Source organism: Manacus vitellinus, unplaced genomic scaffold, assembly GCF_001715985.3.
Source record: "Manacus vitellinus isolate BGI_N305 unplaced genomic scaffold, ASM171598v3 scaffold_76_pilon, whole genome shotgun sequence".
Classification (NCBI taxonomy): domain Eukaryota; kingdom Metazoa; phylum Chordata; class Aves; order Passeriformes; family Pipridae; genus Manacus; species Manacus vitellinus.
The window spans coordinates 961,027-980,763 of record NW_021940796.1 but is presented as its reverse complement, the minus strand read 5'-3'; the positions used below and the strand labels follow the sequence as shown (position 1 = coordinate 980,763).

At 49.7% G+C, this 19,737-nt stretch overlaps 1 protein-coding gene across 1 annotated transcript; it reads right to left on the bottom strand.

Moving 5' to 3' along the window:
* Window positions 1–1,399: 1,399 nt before the first annotated feature.
* On the bottom strand, window positions 1,400–14,210 carry AKAP1 (A-kinase anchoring protein 1). The gene is made up of 11 exons (XM_008929455.2): window positions 13,672–14,210; window positions 8,902–10,573; window positions 7,204–7,337; window positions 6,568–6,694; window positions 5,864–5,994; window positions 5,602–5,779; window positions 4,769–4,919; window positions 4,062–4,129; window positions 3,017–3,090; window positions 2,679–2,744; window positions 1,400–2,526 (listed from the first exon to the last, which is right to left on the bottom strand). Exons 2-11 carry the CDS (start codon window positions 10,547–10,549, stop codon window positions 2,467–2,469), a joined length of 2,637 nt encoding a protein of 878 aa, XP_008927703.2. The 5' UTR covers window positions 10,550–10,573; window positions 13,672–14,210; the 3' UTR covers window positions 1,400–2,466.
* Between the last annotated feature and the right edge of the window lie 5,527 nt (window positions 14,211–19,737).

The window sequence follows — 19,737 nt, the reverse complement described above, 5'->3', positions numbered from 1 at the left end:
TGTGCTTGCAGGGGCTGCTCTGCAGGGAGCACCAGAGCACAGCACACGGCCCTCCAGGCACAGGTTATAAATCAGGCATCTCCAGAGACCTCATTCATTTTACCCATAATAAAATCACCACTTTCCAAAGGGGAAAGCCCCTTTGAAGAGCTTCAGTTAAAGCAGCCCGTGGGATAGCTCAGCTCCATGTGTGTGTGCCCAGGTCTGAGCCAAGGATTAGGGAGCTGCTTTGGGGATGCTGATGGATTTATGAGTAGCACAACCCCCTCCAAACCCCCCACAACCCCATCCCCGAGGTCTGATAGGGCACAAAACACCACTGCCCCACCTCAGAGAGGGGGAAGCAAACACAACCCCCTTGTTTTAACCTCCCCTGGTCCTTTTTTGACCCGTGTATTTTCCCCTGCTCTTTTCCAAGCAGTCCATATTCAACTCCCCCCCATCTCCACAAACCCATTTGCTTTTGTTCACAACGCAAAAAAACCCCCAAACCTAAAATATCCCCCCCCATTAATGTGTCTGTATAGGCTGAGAGTTTTGACTTCAAGGAGAGATCTCTATTACCTGCCAACACCTCCTTATTTCGGTGCATCTCACCCTACAACGTTCTGTCTCACTAAGGCTGAAAACCAGGCAGCTCACGACACAAACAGGGAACAGGATGTTCTTCCATACTGCAGAGCCAGGAGAAAGCAGGGGACATGGAGCCAACACCAGGAGAGCTGCAGATTCCCAACTTTGACAACTCTCAAAGCAAGGGAAAGCACCAAAATTAAGACAAGTTAAAACTTTTTCCATGAAAAATAAGCAGCAACAAATCCATCCCCATGGGTGCAGCCCAAGGACTCCAGGGCTGCTCTAATGGAGGCAGGAAATGAAGGCTCTTAAGTCATCACAGTTTGATTAAGACGGCTTAAAATTCGAGCTTTAATTGAAATGGAAAGAAACATTCCAAAAGGATATATTTTTAATAGATCTGAGTCACCAAATTTAGTTTTCATTGGAGGTTCCTGCAAACATGAACATTAAATCAGAAGTGCCAAACTGGGGAGAACTCCAAGAAAGGATATAACCCTTCCCTATCAGGGGGGATTGGACCAAAGGCTTGAGTGGGCAACTGTCCAAATGTGTGATGCACTGGCATGTTAACTCATAGGATGTCAGCACATCCTTGACTCACCTGAAACAACTTCTGAGGCCTGACTACACCAACATCTTTCTGGCAAGTATCTTCTCTACCAGCAATAAATCCCAGCTCAATCCATATCTAAAATGATACACATTAGAGGGCATGTCTTTAAGAGCATTAAGTCAGCTTAAATTACTTGAGCAAAATTTTAAATATATAATAGAAATCTAAAAAGGAGCAACAAAAAAAAAAATTGAGAGAGAACACCACTGCAAGAGTAATGCCAAAGTTGTTACTTTTTTTTTTTTTAAACAGATCTGTACAGCAACATAGCAAAGGATGCAGCGATCACAATTCCAACCAGACAGCAACCTAAGGGGGACACTAATCCTGATACAGCAGAGCTGAAACACTCCCAACATTTGGATGCTCCAAATTATTTGGCTACCCTAATGCACTCCAAACCAGTTCTACCTATATAGGACATTTTGGTGTGAAAAAGTTTCTGTAAAGTTCCCTTTGTTTCCAGTGTTTTTTTTCTTGTACAAAATATTACAATGATTTTTTTTTTAATATATATTTACAGACTTGCACAGCTAGAAAAATATAAACTACAATTGGGCTTGGCAAGCACTTCTTTTCTTTAAATACATGATGTTTCAGAGCAAAAAAAAACTGTAGTGGTAACACATCCTGCACTCCAAGCCCCTGCAGGGAGAGCAGGTCAAGCCTAAAATCCATGATTGCAGTGGGACAGGGGAAGTGCAGCGACCGCCACTCCTCCACCTCCCGGCGCCAGGAAGACACAAGATGAATGCTGTTTGTGCGGGCTAGTGGCACCATGTAGAAAAATCCATAACTGAACATTAAATTCCTTAATCACAATCATTAATTACAGAGGCAGAGCCCGTTAAAAAAAGGACAACCGATGTAACTTTTCGGAAAGAGCAGAGACCGAGTTCACGGGGCACGGCCGAGCGGGAGCCCAGCCACAGGGACTGACTCGGGGGCTTTGCCTCCAGCCAGCCCCAGGGCTGGAAGGGGTGTTTTCCATTCAACTTTTGAGCAGAGGCCAGGGAGGACTTTTTGCTTTAAAGCTACAGTATCTGTCATTATGGCTTTGAACACCCCCTGTCAGGAGATGAGGTATCTGTTCTACTGAAATGGTAACAGTTGAGTAAAACATGTTTCAATGGACCACAAAACTCCACAGGCAGGGCAGGTGTAAACGGGTCTTCTCAGGGGAAGTTGCCAAACCAAATTGTAACAGTGCAAAACAAGATTTTTGTCTTTTGTTTTTCTCGGCAGAAAGAGTTGTCAAGGCATCTGGGACATCTTTAGTAGTCAAGCCACCGAGCAAACCCTCTTTCCACCAGAGTCCTGTTTATTGACACTACCTAAAGGGAGGGGAAAAAAAACACCAAAAAAAGAGTAGATAAGTGAACAAACCACCTCAAGAAACATCAGCAAGTTCATAGTGATTAACTTGTTATCCCTGATTAGGGAGTTTTCAACAGTACCGAAAAAATAGCTATGTCAGTAAACCCACCTCATCCCCCATCAGGTTCCACAGCTGGATCAGCGGCAGCCCCGTGACACTGTCGTAATTTGTGACCTGGAAACAGAAACACGTAAGTGTGCAGCAATTCTGGTCCTAATTCACTTACATGGACACCCACAGCCACTGCCAGAAGCACCTCAGCACCCAGTCCTGAGCAGTGCTGCTGGGAGTTTTCAGCCCCAGGGTTTCCCAGGAGCCTTGCCCAGCAGCCAGGCTGATGGAGCCTGGATTTGGGGTTAATTACAACACAGAGAGTGTGCCAGGGGCAGAGAGGACACCAGCAGCAGTCCCACCAGCAACAGGACCTGCCCAGACACCTCCTGTACCTGTGCCACGAGGACGGCGCCTCTGGTCATCTCACTGACGGCGGCGTCGGCTTCCGAGGAGAAGTGATCCTCGTCTGTGGAGAGAGGAGAGCACAGATGAGACCTTCCACAGGCTTTAAAGGCCAGCAGGGACTGTTGAGCCAGTCTCCTCTGGCCCCCTACAGACCCTGGGCCAGAGAAACCCCACCCCTGGCTGAAGCCATCGGTGCTGCAGGGAAAGGATGAGGAGCTTCCTGCAGCCACCAGCTGGGACAGTGTGAACAGAAGTGGCTGATGAATTAGGAGGCTTTAAAGACAGCAAAGCACATTTCTGCAGTACCTTTGAGCTGCCATTAATGTTTTGAACCTCAATAAACTAAGCTCGGGTCCCTTAGGACTTGACTAACCCTGCACTGGGAACTCAGAAGTGTTTGTACCTCCTGGCATCCTGCCAGCCACAGACCCCACAGGGAAACCTGGCCCGACCCCCACTCCTACAGCCACCCCTTCCCTCCCAGAAGGGCAGCTCTCACACACCAATACAGCACCCACCTCCAACATCAGTAGAAAAGAAAAAAAAAAAAAGCAAATCAAAATGTTCCTAGGCAGTGGTTGACATTCTCCCAGGGCTTGCAGGCTTGGCTTTTGAACACAGAACTACACAAATCAGTCATTTCAGGAGGAAAATGTCAGGTATTTGTCTGCAGATTAAAAACTGAGTTTGCATTTAGAGTGACTCTGTGACAGAAGAATCAGAGCAGTTACAGCTACTGCACCTACACCCTGCCAGTCCTGCCAACTTCCTGCTTACGACAGTAATTCATTCTCCCCTCCAAGCAGGAAAAAGCCTGGACATTTATCATCTTCCCCCTGCACTCTGACAGGTTATGCCATGCTAGCACACTTCGAAGAATACCATACAATTTTTCCAATCCTTCCCCTTGTCACATCCAATTGCTCTGGCAATAGGAGGGGGAAGGTTTTGACAAAATCATGGCTTGGACACAGCTGGCATCCATGGAAACCTGCAGGAGAAGTGCCAGTGGTACATCGGGAGCTCCATTACCTGAAAGTGGCACCACATTGTCTAGTAAAACTTCTGCTCCTTGGAAAGGTAGTGTTAAAAAATCAGACCTTAAAGAAAAGAGGATCAATCAGTAAGAACATGGCTTAAAGCTACTTCTGCATTCTTGTAGGTGACATTGATTAATCAATTGCTCTGACAGGAATTCAGTTTTAAATTAACGACAGTCAAATAAAAAAAAAAAAAAAAAAATCAGACTGTTCTCCCAGCAATCTCAGAGCAGCAATAAATTGTCTGATTAACATGCCAAGTTGGATCAGGCTCCAAGCAAAACCCACGTCCACCACTGAGGCTGTGCTGCTTGTCTCCCACCTCTGGCGCATAATCAAGTATTTAATGGGCTTGTGTAAGAAAATTCTGATCCAACACAGCTCTCCCAGCCAACGGGGTGGGGCATTGAGAATTGGGAGTTTATTCCTAACTCATCACTCAACTACACTCTGGGGCCATCCTTTTACTCAGCTTCTATACTGAAGTGGCAGAATTTGCCATTTTCTCTCCCTCTCTCTCAAAAAGCCTTACAGGAGCTTGCTGTGCTCCCAGTAACCCACACCCACTGCTGAGATAAACCTTTCCACCATTTCCCAGTTCAGCTGTGGAATAACCTATAAGAATTCAAACGATACAGATGCCTGTGATGAGGACTTGAGCCAGATGTGGCCTCAGGCCATGGGAGAGGAGCTACAGACCTGATCTGCCTGAGTGTGTCGACCTTCACTTTGTCGTATCCTCCGTAGTCCACGTATTTGAGCTCCACTTCATCGGTCTCCTCAAAGTAGTTGATGACTTGGGCCCGGAGCCATGCCCCATCCAGGCCTGGAGCTGCACAGATAATACCCACTGCAAAACCCCAGAGCACAGAGAAAAAAGGATCAGGATAAGGAGATTTCCAGAAATCAGCACTTCAGGCATGAGCAGTGCTGCACATTTATCCACAGAGAATCAACAGCATTTCTTGGGCTGCTCCCACCTTCCTCCAACACCACCCACCCCCCAAGACCAGCCCTGCAGCTGGGACACAGGACTGGGGGATTTTATGTCAGGTCTCTTTTGCTACTACCAAGCTGCTCTGCCCAGGCACCCACTTCCCTTCCAGCCTGTGGACACTAAGAGCAAGGTCTGCCTCCACAATAACCCCTTTCCATGTGATGCTTCCTTCACTGCATGCCATGTGCAGACATGGTGACAGACATGGACACTCTGAAGGTCTGGGAGTAGTTCCACACTTTGTCAGCAGAAATACCCAGGTGCCAGGTTGACTGGAAATAACCTGAGACAGGCTTGATCTCACTCTGAATTTCAACATGCAGCCAAGTGGCTCGGGAGGTACTCCAGGGATGAGCAGGGTAAGGGAGAGCAGAGCAACATCTGTATTCTGGCAACAGTTTAAAGATGAGATGACAAGTGCACTATCACATCCTCATCCACTGGGAAACTTCCCATGACTAATTCAGGGACAACAGGCTTTGGCACGACCCTCGAAGTTTCTCAACTGAACAACTTGTGAGCATCCATTACTTGCCTTCTACCGGAGTGGGCAGGGTTGGAATTTCGGGTTGGGAATAGCAGGCAAACATCTGCTGGTCGAGGCTCCGCAGGACGTGGAAGGTGGGGTGCGTGTGCTGCTGCAGGAACATGTGCCCTGCATCGACCTGGTGTGCCACCACCACCTCCACAGTCACCCCATCGGGGAGGAACAGCTGCCAGGGGGAGGAGAGGAATTGTCAGGAGTGTTGATGGGAAGCCAGGCTGCAGTCAGAGCACAGCCAGCACGCTGGACTCACCCAGGCAGAGACGAGGAGGGAATGGAGCGGCACCGGCATGGGCGGAGGGAGGGTGTAGATGTTGGTGAGACACAGCTCTTTGAACTTCTTGCCAATCAGGCTCAGGGCTTTTTCTACTTGATGCGAGGTCCCTGGAAGGCGAAAACCCCACACAAAGTCTGTAGCAAGGACATGCTGAGGACACCCCCAGCCCTGTCATGTGAAAAAACACAACTACCAGGAGCCTCTTGTGCTACATCAACAGTGTAAATTTTAACAGACTGGTCATGTAACCTGGTACCAGACCAGCATGTGCAACTCGGACTGCCAGGTCTCAGTTCCAACAGCTTCAGCCTCCAGGATAAATCCAATTCACTGGCAGATATTTTTCAGGCACAATTAATCTAACACCTTCCCAGTGCAGGCTGCATTTGCTGATGTCCATCCCATAGCTCCTCCTGCAAGCCTAAAGGGATCCTGCAAGAGGGGTGAGTTAAACTGCAGCAGCCAAAGATGCTAAAATGCATTCCCAGCTCTAGGATTGAGGGTTCGTGTGCCACAGCACAGGTGACCTGGCACATACTCCTGCTGCAACAGCACCGAGCAGAGAAGTTTTGTAAAGCACTAGACTCACAAAGCCACTAAACCCACTCAAACTCCTTACCCATTTAATCAAAGCCCCCAAGCTACACATTAGACCATGAAGAGACCCACACTGCACTCACCTTCGATGTGACAGACTTGGGAGTCACGGAAGTAAGGTAGTGTTGAGACGTAAATTTTGGCACCGGACATTTGCCTCAAGTAGCTCATAAATCTCCCTTGTTTGCCAATCAAACGGCCAACTAATTCCTTTGGGAAGGGGACAAGAAAGCAACAGTCAGGAAGAGAAACGCAGATCAAACATCACTGTTCTCTCTGGCTTGTATCACCACATTCCCAATTCCTGTAGCCTAGGCAGGATAAATACAAGGCAGTGCCGGACCAGTGCAGAGTTCAGCCGGTCTGAATCCAGGTAGATACAGACCAGCAAGCACAGCTCATTTGGACAGATCCCCTGCTTTTAATACCTGTGTACCCTCCAAGCCTCCTGAATGCTTTCAGAGCATGGACTCATGGACTGGGTGGAAGATGATGGGAAATAACGAGTCCAACCACCACCATTCCCCTGGGAATAGCCCTGGAATGCTGCACCTTTACAGTTGTGTACTGGCTCCTCACTCTCAAAGGGAGCTAAATGCTTCAGTCCTCCTGCATTTGCTGCTGATCTCCCTGGGATGGCACCAAGCCAGTACCAGAGAGGGAGCACCAGGAGGTGGCTGGGCAGGGCAGGATGCACGAGCAGGCCAGCAGCCGGTTACCTTCGGGACCTCGATCTCCCAGATAACGAAGTCGGGCTTGCTGGATCCTCCTTCCAGCTTGGCATTCTGGCGAGCCACTGTCTTCCTCATGGCACAGCCACTGTCCACGAAATCCACGCTGTTTGCATCCGAACCTACAAGGCAGGCACACGTGTCAGCACTCAGACAGCCCGGCTGCCACACACTGCCACTGCCACCCCCTCAGCAGGGGCTGCACAGGGACCCCAGTGCCAGGACTGCCCACTACTAGGGGGCCCAAATTCGTCATATGCTTGAAGAAACAAGGTGCAAGAGCTGAACTATTTTGTTCCTAAACCACCAGCCAATAGCAGGAACACTTCTAGTTGGGAAAGGGTCAAACTCAAACAGCCTCCTCCTGGTCAGATCCCAGATACAGTCAAGTGTCACACGAGCTTGAAGCAGAAGCATGAAGATCCTCACCTGTTTGCAAGTATTCAGACCATCCAGTTAGAGACCAAAGAGAAAAATAAACCCAGCAGCTGCTTCACATTTGCCACATCTTAAAGGGTAACACAGCAGCAAGGCTAAGAAAGGCAAAGGGTGCAGTTGTTGGCCACTGACATCCTGGGCAGGGGGGAGGATTTCAGTCTCACAGCCTGGGTGTGAAGGTCAGCTGGATGACCTGTTATCCAACACTGTCACCTTATCAGTTTTACCTGCTCTATCCCCTCTCCCCACCCTTCAGTGTCTCAGTGCAGAGCTTTCAGCCCCTGCCATCACCAGGCTCCACAACTCACTCTAGGACCTTCCTGTCACACCTACATTCACAACGAGGCAGCACCATTCTCTTCCTGAGTAACTCTCACTAGTGAAAATGTTCTGTGGGTTCAATCTTTAATTGTTGGCAAACTCAATCCCCATGTCTTGAAACGAGCAGCATTCCAACTGCTTTGTAGCAATTACCAGAAACATCCCCTGTCATTAAGGGCTGTTGGCACCACAGGGTTCTACAAAGGATTTTAACATCCATCCCCAAGGTCACACAGGTTAACGTTTGCTCAGACAGCTTTGCAAGTGCTCTGCCAGGCACACACCATCCAGGATCTACAAGGCAAAAGCCACACAGACAGATGGGAGAACTCCATGAACATTGCCCCCTGTTGGGATTTCTTGGCATGCACCTACCCTTCTGAGCAAAAAGGCTTCAGGGTAACTGCTCTGCAACCAGATGATTTTATCACAATTCATCAGAGCTCTGCCCTGGTTCATCCAGCAGCACCTCAGAACCTGCCTCACAGCTTCCTGTCAGCAGCAGCAGCCCATAAACACAGGTAAGCACCCAGGGCTTACCATAGGCCACCCAAGCTGAAGTAGAACCATTTGTTTGAGCAGGTCTCACAGCAGCAAGGTGCTCCCAGCCTGGCCCACATCCACACACGCTCCATTTCACTGGGCTATCCCAGCACAGGCTCAGCCTCAGACAGTAAGTGTTGTGCTGAGAGGGGCCCAGCCTGCTCACCCCCCTGCAGTGTCCCCTGAGGATCACCCAGCTAACACTGGACCCTACAGACGTGGGAATCAGGAGAGCAAACACCTGCACATGAGGGCTCAGCATTCATCTATGGTCTAAATTAAACATGAAGAGGATTTATCTGAAGGTGCTCCAAAGCAGAGGGGTTACAGCACGTAAAATGCTTGCTCACGTGTGTTTTGTAGGAGGATTTTCAAACCCCTTACCTTCTGAGTGATCTCCATCCATCCCTGCCGCACTACTACACTCCTGGCTCGAGTCTGGCCCATCCTCCTTCAGGATCCCATTGCTGTATGGCACTGAGCTGTCTCCAGGCAGCCCCAGAGCAGGAGGGCTTTCCCTTGGCACCAAGCTCTGCTCAGCAGATGTGTCTTGGGCTGCAGAAGTGCTCAGTGAGTCCGACAGCTGGTCTGACGTGACAGACAGCCCCGTGTTGTGCAGCAGGTCCTCTACACTCGTCCCACCTTCGGATGTGTGTGTGCTGTACCCGGAGTCCTCCAGGGCCACAGATGACTTTTTCAGTGGCCCTCTGTGGTTTTCCACACGAGTCCGATCAACTCCCTGGGACTCCCTGCCCTCACAGCTCTTCACCCCACAGTCTCCTGTGTCTCCCTGGCCAGAGCTGGCTGCACAGCCATGTGCAGGACAGCTGGAGCCTGTGGCACCCTGGTCCTGCTCCTCTGCCTGTGGGGGTGTGGGCAGTGGGGTCCCCTCGGCTGCCGCTCCCTCCGCGAGCCCCCAGCCCAGGGCAGCACCACTCCCTGCCCCCGGGGCAGCACCACTCCCTGCCCCCAGAGCTGCCTCAGCCCGGCCAGCAGTGGCCTGGTACGTCCGAGGGGACACCTCGCCTGCAGAACCTGACAGCACTTCCTCAGTTGCTGCCAAAATAACCTTGGAAATGAACTGTATTGCTACTTGCTCAATTTTCTCAACTTCCTTGTCCAAACTCACTCCTCCAATCTTCTCTCTTTCCAACTCATCTCCTTTTGGCTGCGTGTCCTCCCGACCCACTGGCACACTGGCAATGGACTCGGGCATCTCCTCGTCCCTGGACTGCTTCAAACAGGCAGGCTCCAAACTCCCTGGTAACATCTTCACTGCAGAATCCTCGTGACTTGAGACAACTTCAGCTTCCTTACTGACAAAGGCTTGTGGGGCATTGGTTTCTTTCTCCAATCCCAAGCAATGGGCTGTCACAGAGCCAGTATCCGACTGCACAATTTCTGGCATCTGCTTTTCCTCAGGGGGCTTAAACGCAGACTCATCTGACTGCTCTGCATTGCTGATCTCCACCTTGGCTCCCAGAGACTCTTGTGCCAGGGGTGCTGATGGCTGCTGATCCCGGTCTGCACTGGGGCTTGACCCCTGTGCCTGGCTCAGCTCGGCACTCTCTGGGACCCGAGGGAGGGGAGCACGAGCAGGGGCACCGCTTTCCTCTTGGGATCCTATCCTTTCTAGTTTTTCACTGTCGTCCTCGTGGGTGCTGGGCTGAACTGTCGTTCCCGACAGGTCTGGAAGGTCCTGTGAGAGATCCGGCCTCTCGTGAGTTTGGCACAGAGGAGAGGGCGTCGTCGGGCCCGCGGGCAGCAGGGGGGGCAGCAGGGGGGTCGGGGGTCTGTGCTCCGGGCATTCCTCCGGCGCCGAGTGAGGCCGCCGGCGAGGAACACACGCTTCTGGTTTGGGGGCTGAACCGCTCTCGGACACTTCTTCCTTCTTCTCCCTTCCAATGGCTATTGCTTGTTTGTCACGGTAGCTCGCGTACTTCTTCCTCCAGGAATATATCCACCAGCAGCCGAGAAGTGCCAGCACCCCGGGAATGGCGTACGGGACGAAATTGCGGAAGCGCAAAGCCATCTTACAGAGCTTCAGCAACTACACCTAGGAGGAGAAAGAAAGCATGTTAAAATGGTCACAGGGAAGGTAACAGGAAGGTTGAAGTCTCCTAAGTGCCTTGAGGTGTTGCCATTAGCATGAACAGGTTTGTTTTCCAGCCACTCTCAAAATTCCCGTCTCTGCTCTGGCAGCAGGTCACAGAACAAGATCCCGACCCAAGACTAGGGATATCTGGACATTTCTCACCATTATACTCCATGATTTCACCTCATCTCACCTTTGCACTTAATTTCCCCTTGTTTCTCCTGCCTCTCCCCTGCAGGTCAGTCCTGCCCCCAGCACAGCAGGTTTCTCCAGCACTGGGCTGGGCTCACAGCCCAGCTGTACCACAGCATTCCATGACACAGGCCTGACACATGGCAGGGCTGTCCAGCTCTCCCCTTCAAAGGCAGCATCCCATTCTCCAGAGTTCCAGAGTCTGACAACACACACTTCTCTGAAACCTTAGGAACCCAGCTCCAAAGTTTGTTCTCCAAAGTCACTGCCCTGACTCCCCACGGCCAACAGCTGTCCCTTTTCCTCTAGAAAGTCTGCAACTCCTTTCCCATCTGGACACCATGGAGACTCCTGACCCAGTCCTGCTCCTCCACTTCCAAGCCTCACCTGGGCCACATGAGACAGGGCTACCAGACCATTCCTTTTCCTTAAGGAAAGTCTGCAACTGGAATGCAAAGCTTAACAGTTACCACATCCCAAACAGCCTTGTTGCAAAGCACTTAGAGTTTATATTTTCACTGCACAGGAATTAAAGCAAAACACCACGTGTTGGAGGATGCTTATATAGGCAGACTTGAAGCCAAACAGCCCTCGAGACTCCTGCCAATGAGCAACAAAAATAAAGATTGTTTTCAGGAGATAGCGAAGTCCTAGAAATGGGAGCCACGCACTGGAAATGAGCATTATCTGGTTCCTCTTTAGAAGCATGATACTTCTATGAAAAGAGAGGACAATCAAGGCAGTAGGCCCAATGCTTAGTCTGTCTCAACCGTAAAAACCCCTTCTGTTATCAGAGCAAGTGTCCCAACTCAGCTCCCAGTGCTCCTTCGGGCCTCGATCTTCACCAGGAGCTGATCACACATTCCAGCTGAGGGACAAAACCTCCCTCGGGCTCAAACCAAGTGTCAGAGCTCAGATAATTTAATATTCACTCCGGATTTCCCACCTCCATCCCACAGGAGCACTCACACAGCTTCATCCACGCTACCTCAGACCCTGCCTTGCCTCCACTCTGCTTCCTGCAGAGCCCAGACACTGAGGCACACGAATGAGGGACTAGAAACTTGCTTGTTCAATCCCAAATTAAAGGTCTGCTGCAGACATGATTTAAGGAGTTCAGTAATATCCCAGCACATCACAAATGAGGCATTTATGTTGTTCTACACAGGAAACTCGAGTGTTCATCAGACATTCGTGTGTGATTAAATAAACTGGATAACTAAGAAGTCACTAAATCCCAGTTGTTCCCAGCCAGCTGTGTGCAGCCAGGGAGCAGCACTCACTGCTCAGGGCAAGCCTTCTGTTAATGGTAACATCTGGGATTTGTAATTAAAAACCCAGCAAACCTATGTATTAGTGTGGATGTTTGGTTTTTGCAAGTGGAAAGGGTGAAGCCTGTACATCCCCGAGACAAAAGGTCCCCGTTCACGCTGCCCAGCACAATGGCACATTGTGAGCCACCACAAGGGCTCATCTGCTGCACGCTGAAGTTGTTGTAATTAATGCAGAACTGCCCTACAAGCTGTCTCACAGGCACACCACAAACCCAAATTAAAGTAGCTCACATAAGTCCATTCCCAGCAAGCATTCCCGATTAAACAGACAGCCCTATTATTATCTGATTCCCTACTAAGTTGCACCAACTGTTCAAACAATAGTCCCACACAGCTCTGCAGCACAGGGAGACAGTCACAGGATGCCCCACAGAGGGACAGGTCTGTCCCAAAGTCTGGCAGACAAAACAGTTCTAAGAGTCATTTTGAACATTATCATTTAGGATAAAGATCTTCACTCCTCTGTGATATCTGGATGAGTGGGGACTGCTGCATTAGCTGACAGCTCCTCACAACGCTCATTTAATTCCACAGTTTTAATTTACTATTTTAGCCAGAGCTGCATCACTACCAGCAATGGTGTTAAATGAGAATCCCACATCCTCCCATCAGCTAGAGCAGGATGAAAGGCAGTGCCCTGTGTGAGGTGCCAGCAGACATCCTGGAGTGCTGGGTTGGCTGGGGAACAGCTGACACCAACAAACATCTCCTTGCACAGACGTGCCAGAAGACTCCAGTAGCTGGCTCTTGCCATGCTGGTCACGATGCCTGAGGGTGGCTGACTGAACCTGCCCAGCCCTCCAGCCAGGACACGGCTTCTCCTTCGCCTGCTCCCCAGGAGAGCTCCCAGAGCCCCACAGCCACTTCCCAACTCATCCAGGAGCGACCAAGCCATCTCTCTGCTGCCAATCTGACAGCCAGTTCAGGGCTGCAGGGGCAACGAGATCATTGGAACACATGGGGGGAAGAAAGGCTGGGATTTTCCTGCCAGCAGCAGAACAGAAAATGGCAACTTGTCAAATCACATGCCCTCAAGCACTGCCAAGTGGGAGGGAGCCTGGCCCAGCAGGCCCTGCACTCTCTGAGCAGGAGGAGCCAGCTGGGAAGCACAGCAGCTCCAGAGGCTTTGGACAGGAGATGAGCAGCTTTGTAGGAGGCAGAATCAACAGGAAGCATTGGATCCCCAGTACTATTCCCAACGAGCACGGCCCCATCAGTCCTGCACCAAAAATAGTGGAGCTCACACACTGTATGCATTCACCCCACCACCAGCCACTTCCACTTCCCTCTGGCACGCCAGGAATCCAGCCTAAATGTCACACCTTGGATCATGGCACGGCTGGAGAGCTGCAGCCAGCACATGAGACTTCAACCTGCTAAATAATCCCCACAGCGGGTCAGGATGGGATTAAGACACCAAGGGGAGAGTAGGGGTCAGTCAGCTCTCCAAATCTGTGTCCTGACTTGATTTATGGAAAACTCCTGGTAAAGAGCAGGGAGATGAGGACAAGAAAGAATGCACACATTACCTACCTTAGAAAAAAAGCCAAGGACAGTCAACGTACTCTACTTGTTCACATTAGAGCAGTTCTAAGCCACCTCGTTTCCTGGCCAGGACACAGAGCCCTTCAGCACACGCAGCCTTATAAGGTTAGAAATGTTCGCAGCACGAGGTTCCCAGGGAAGTCAGATAATTCATTCTCAGGGTCCGAGAGGAGTTCAGCGAGCACTCGCTCCAGAATTTCAGGGCTTTCCACGCCCAAGGAGGTCTGTTCCGAGGGCGAGCTGCTTCGAGTCTCTACCAAGAGAGAGGTCAGGATGACTCCCAAGTGACTGAGCCCCCATTCTCTGCAGAGACCCCTCAGCGCTGCCGGTCCCGGCTCCTCCGCTTCCCTCTGCCCCAGCACTTGAGAGGCTATGCTTCCAAACCCTGAAAGCAGTGGAAATCAAGACTGGAATTAAAGCCCGTCCTGAAGGATCACAGAGCAAAGGAGCAGGCAGCTAAATTGGAAATGCAGCTTCAACAGCAAGGCCAGGACACCTCCCAGCAAACCCTATAGTTAGCGATGCAGTGCTCGGGAAATAAATACTATCTGGGTGAAAGAGAACTGGACAGGCTGGCACGGTTCAAACTAAATGGGACCACGTGGGCTTTTAAAATTTTCCATGCTAAAAATAACCAATAGCACATGCTCTGCCTTATAGGAGGCATAAGAACAGGAGTTGACAAAAACCTAAAGAACCGGAGGCCCTACTGTTAAGATTTAAAATAAGAAAAGCTCCTGCACAGAAGCAGACATAAAGCCTTACATAACCTCCCCCTGGCATGAGGCATGTTTTCATCCAAAGTTGAACTGGCATATAGCACTGCCTTATCTAACTGCAGCTTCCCCGGGTTTCATAGAAGATGAAGGAGGCAGAACCTGCACAACGGAGGGACCTTCTGCCAGGTCCTGCTGGAGAGCACAGGGGCTTTCTCCATGCAGGGCAGCATCCCCAGGGCTGACCTTACAGAGGGAGCTGTGAAGCCACAGCAGTCTGCCAGTCCTTCCATCACACACTGCAGATCAGGGTGTCCCTTGGCCACCAGACTTTACAGCCTTTCCACCTCTCCTGCCCAGCCTGATGTACCACCATCAAACCAAACATCACCCAGAGCCAGGAGCTCACACAACATGACTCAGGAGCTAAACACTCAGAGACAGGCAGGAGCCAGACCTCCAAGATCTCAAACTGTATGACACCTATTTTAAAAAGAAGCCAACAGGGAAGTCTCTGTATACTTAACTAATTAAAGGTAAGTGTTCTGCAGCAATTTCTGCTTCAAACACCAGCACCGAAAGACTAGAACAGCAAGAGATACCCCTTAAGCAACACCACCTTTTCACAGGCCAGTGAACGTGGGCTAGGAGCTCAAGAAACAGGCTGCTCTGCAAATGAAAAGCCACTAATGAAGCCACTCCACAATCTTAAAACATTTAAGAACCAGCAGTCTCCTATTTGCAAAAGCATAAATTGTGACTTAAGTAAAAGGCTGAAAAAGCTGGTTGATGTAGAGCTTAACTACTGCTCTGGAGCAAGAAACACCACCACCACCAGGCTGCCTTTTATCTCCAAGATAAAAACTGCCTTCAGTGTAGTCAGCCTCAGTGATGTTCCTGCAAGAGCTCACTGCCCCTCACAGCTGGAGCTGCCACATTCATTGATGGTTCTGTGTGTTTTCCTAACTCAGGAGCCAAACCCTGGTCCCACACGGCTCCGGCAGCATTAAGGCCAACACAGGACTCAGAACAGTTCCTATTTATTTACACACTCAGAAGCAGAAGTTTACAATAAAAGCATCAGTGTAGGCCAACCTGTGGAGCTTTTTTCATAGATGTTTTGGAAATCACCAAGAAGTTCACAGACACAGACTCTGACCCCCAGCAGCCCTCACCACACTCAGCCTCAGAGTCAGCCAAGTGCTCCTCCTGCTCTGCAATAATGAACAGTTTGTAATTAACATTAACCCTATCAGGTTATCAAGCTCCTTACTGCACTTTCTATCCTATTACCTCCCTTCTCCAGTTGTTTCATTATTTATGGTTTCCTCACCCAAGGTAGTGTGTCCCTGTGAATCCTCTGCCGCAGAGGGAGGCACGAGAGCTTTTTCCCCATTTTCCCAGGAGGGTCTCTCAGGTACTTCAGCAAACTTCAGAAATGGTTTCTGTACCACTTCAGCACTACCCCCACAGTCCAGGCAAAGCAGCTGTTATTACCTTTATAACCTACCAACACATTACAAAAATCTGGGCTCGGGAAAAATTTCATCATCTTTCCTTCTTTCTGCACTGTCACACAGGTTGGAGAACATAACAAATTATTTTCCAGAATTTCAGAAAAAAATACATTCAATACTTAGCATTTTGTGTTTGCTTCTACACCAAAGAAGCCAATGCAGCCCTTGCTCTGGGCAACATAAGTGTAGTGGCCACTCCAGGTACAGCTTATAAATCAAAACTTCAAAGCAACCATCCAAGTCAAACAGCTGGCATCTTTATCAGCTTCCACAAAACAGAGACTAAACTAACCAAAGGCTTCCAATTTTCTCTGCACACAAGACAAAAAAGACCTGCATTTTCAAGGAGACAGGACAGTGAGGTTTACATCACAACACCGATAGTGCTGCAGGACACAGCAAGCAGAGAGCAGCACCAAGACCAAACAGGTCCCCAGGTATGTGGGGGCAGCAGTGCCCTGCTCCCAGCAAGGAGACCTTGGCAAACAGCTTCCCAAAACAAAGCTGGACCAGGCTCAGACAGAAAAGCAAAACACAGTGGAGCTTGCTTGGAAGTTGCAGAAGAAGTTTGTATCCTTCGCAGAGAGGAAGGACGGCAAACACCAGTGAGGGAGGTGTCCTGTGCTTGTCTGTGCTGGGCAGGAACTGCAAAGGTTTCACTGGGGGGCACTCAGACTGAACAGCAGGGACATCACTTGTGTGCATGAACAAGTGCTACAAGGAGTGACTCCAGACCTAATCACAGAGACACGTCCACTCTGATCCCAGCAGTGTCCCCAGGCCCGGATCACACCAGGGGCAGCTCTCACACACAACAGCCTCCCCTGCACTGCAAGCTGCCTCCTCTCCTCACCTTCGGCAGCCCTTTTTAAAAAGCAAAGCCAAGACACAGATCAAATGACCTTCCTACAGTCACATAGAGCTGGAGGAAACACAAGGAATGAAAAAACGGGATTCCAACTGGAGAGAGGGGAGCCCACCTTCTCCAGCAGGCAGCAGGCACTCCATTCAACTTGAAATACTTCAGGGAAGGGATGTGCTAATTTCTTTCCTGTACCCATGAACACCAAAGAATTCTTCCTACCCCTGCATTTCCACGAGAAAACTAAATACAAGTCCAAGTTCACAACAAAAAGAAGTTCCTCTTTAAGGAAGGGGAAACCACAGGATCACAGCCCTGAGATTTAGGGGGATACACACTGCAATCCTTATCCCAGACACTTCCAGTTCCCAATTGCCAGGGTTACCCCCATGCAAAGCTAAGGCCCCCAATACCAGAGGCTCATGCAAATCACGAGCTAACTGCTGCTATTTATACCCAGAGTCAAAAATCAGCCCCAGCACATGGCAGGTTTCTCATCTGCAGTGCCAGGTGGCAGCAGAGGTCAAAAGCAAGCAGGTCTGCAGCAGGGATTCGTTTGCTCAAGAATGATTTTAAGTGATCTTCTATGAAATATTCAGCTCTGCTAACAGTAAAGTACAGGGCCCATAAATTCAGAGTCACCTTCCAGCTGACAAAGTGCAGGGACAGCAAAGCTGAACAGAATCCACGTAGTGGACAACAAAAAACCCACAGTAAAACAGCTGAAGACAGAATGCTTGAAAAAGCAGTGAGGGACATGCAAATATGTCCCCTTCTAGCAATCCCCACAAGAAACAAATGCAAAAGCTTTCATTTCCAGGAAATATTAAACACCTGCTGAATAAAATAGCTTTTTCAGAGTATCTGAGCATGGCTGCCTGAAGTTAATCATCACTTCATGAAGTCTAACCAGCTATTTGCATTAAGAGCTCCACAGAAGCACTGCAGTTAGAAATCAGGATTTTAAAAAGGCTAATCATTAGATCTGAAACATGAAACAATTATAAGTAATTAATGCTGTACTTAATGTTTTTTATTAGTTCTAGATGTTGCTAAGGGCAACTGGGATATCAGCCTTGATCCTATTACAGTCTCCTTGGACACTAGAAATACCTTAAATCATTTTTTCACATCAGTTAAGTGCACACGAACGGTGAGAAGCACAGATAAGTGGGGTATGTTGCTTTTAAAGCATTATGCTCTTCAGATAACTGCTACTGCAGAAGTGCACTTGCTCTGCAATCCCCTCACAGCCAGCCTGCGATGTTTTCTAAATGAACACAGGAGTCTCAACATCATAAATTAACTGTTGCTGGCTCAGAGAGCTTTGGCTGCAATCCTCCAGCAAATTCCTGTCACAGTTAACTCCCCAGGGAATCTGCAGGAGCTGGGGACTGACATACCATGGTGGGTCTGAGCTGCAGGTACCCTCAGCTCCCACCCTGGGCAGCGAGGGCAATTCCTGTTATCTCACTTCAGGCACTGTGAAATGTCTAGGTCAAAGCCAAGGCTTTCTAGGCAGCTGATGATTATCAGTATTAGTATTCTCAGAGCATGTCTAGAGATCTCTAAAAAGGAATATGGTTCCTAGACAGGTTTCTAAACCCAGTGTGAATAAGGAGAGCACTCCTGAGTAAGAAACAGTTACTAACACACATAAGAACTGGGTTCCTGCAGTGCCATCCACACAGACCCTCCACCCTAATATCACTTTTCACGTCTGAGAGCAAACAGCCTGTTGTAGAAGACACTGGTGAGAGACTGACCTTCATAAACCCCACGAGAGCTCTCAGAAGTCCTTTAAGAGGTCAATAAAACACTGAAGCAGAAGCTGGGGGACTGTCAGGTGAGCAGGACCAGGACAGTGAATGCTGCAGTAAGAAGGTGGATTCCATCACACCTCAAGCACAGCTCAAGCTCTACACGATTCTCACCCCTTTTAACTTCCCTCCAGCACACTGTGCAGCACATGCAAGCAAACCAGTGAGCTGAGAATGAGATGCACACACTGGAGCCGTGCTGCCCCTTTCCAGAATCACAGCTCCACAGGCACTACTGGAGGACAGGCAGGGTAGCTCAGCAGACGCCTGAACAGTCCTTCACCCTTTACACAAGCAGCTCATTAAAGAACGAGGAGGCTGAGTGACCTGAACGGGGTCACACAGTGACCCTGGCCGAGGAGGGAGCTCGGCCCAGCTGCTCCCTCAGCTCTGGTCCAAGTGCTCCCAAGGAAGAGCCCTGGCCCCTCGGGAGCTGTGCTGCTCTCCCACACCCCACGTGCTCCCCCAGGGCTGTGCTGGTAGATCATTCACAGCCACAACGCCAACGGGAGGAAAGCAGAGTTACACCAGTGCAACACCTTCCCCAGCAACCACCTTCCCTTCCACCTGAGCCAAAGTCCAGGGGCCGATAACGCTCGGCAGGTGCAGCCCTGGGGACACAGAAAGGCCCCATCTCTGCCATTCCACAGCCCCTGGCTTATTTCCTACACAGACTGTGGTCAGATGCAGCTTTTGGTGCCGTTTCCTGCTGTTCTGGATAAACCCCATGAAGAGGATGCCTGTCTGTTCTGTGATTGCTGCTTTATGGATTACTACGATAAAGAATGTGGCCAAGCACAGAGCAGGTTGCCCAGTTCTGGAACAGGAGTAACTTAGATTTCACCTGCTTCAAGGAAGAAGAAGAAGGAAAAATAAAAGAACAAAACAAGTCAAACAACAAGGATTCTCCCAGGAAAGCAAGGCACTCCAAACATCACTTCCTCAGTAGCAACACAATTTAATTCCTTTGCTCCTGACTGTGTTCCACGCTGGCTTACAAACAAAAGGAGTCACTGCAATGCATTAGAAGTTTGCTAATAACAGTTTTCATGGCCATTACCATAACACAGGCGAGGCTCGCCGGACCAGACACGCGGCAGACAACACAGGGCGCTCAGCATGCACCGCCCGAGCCAGCT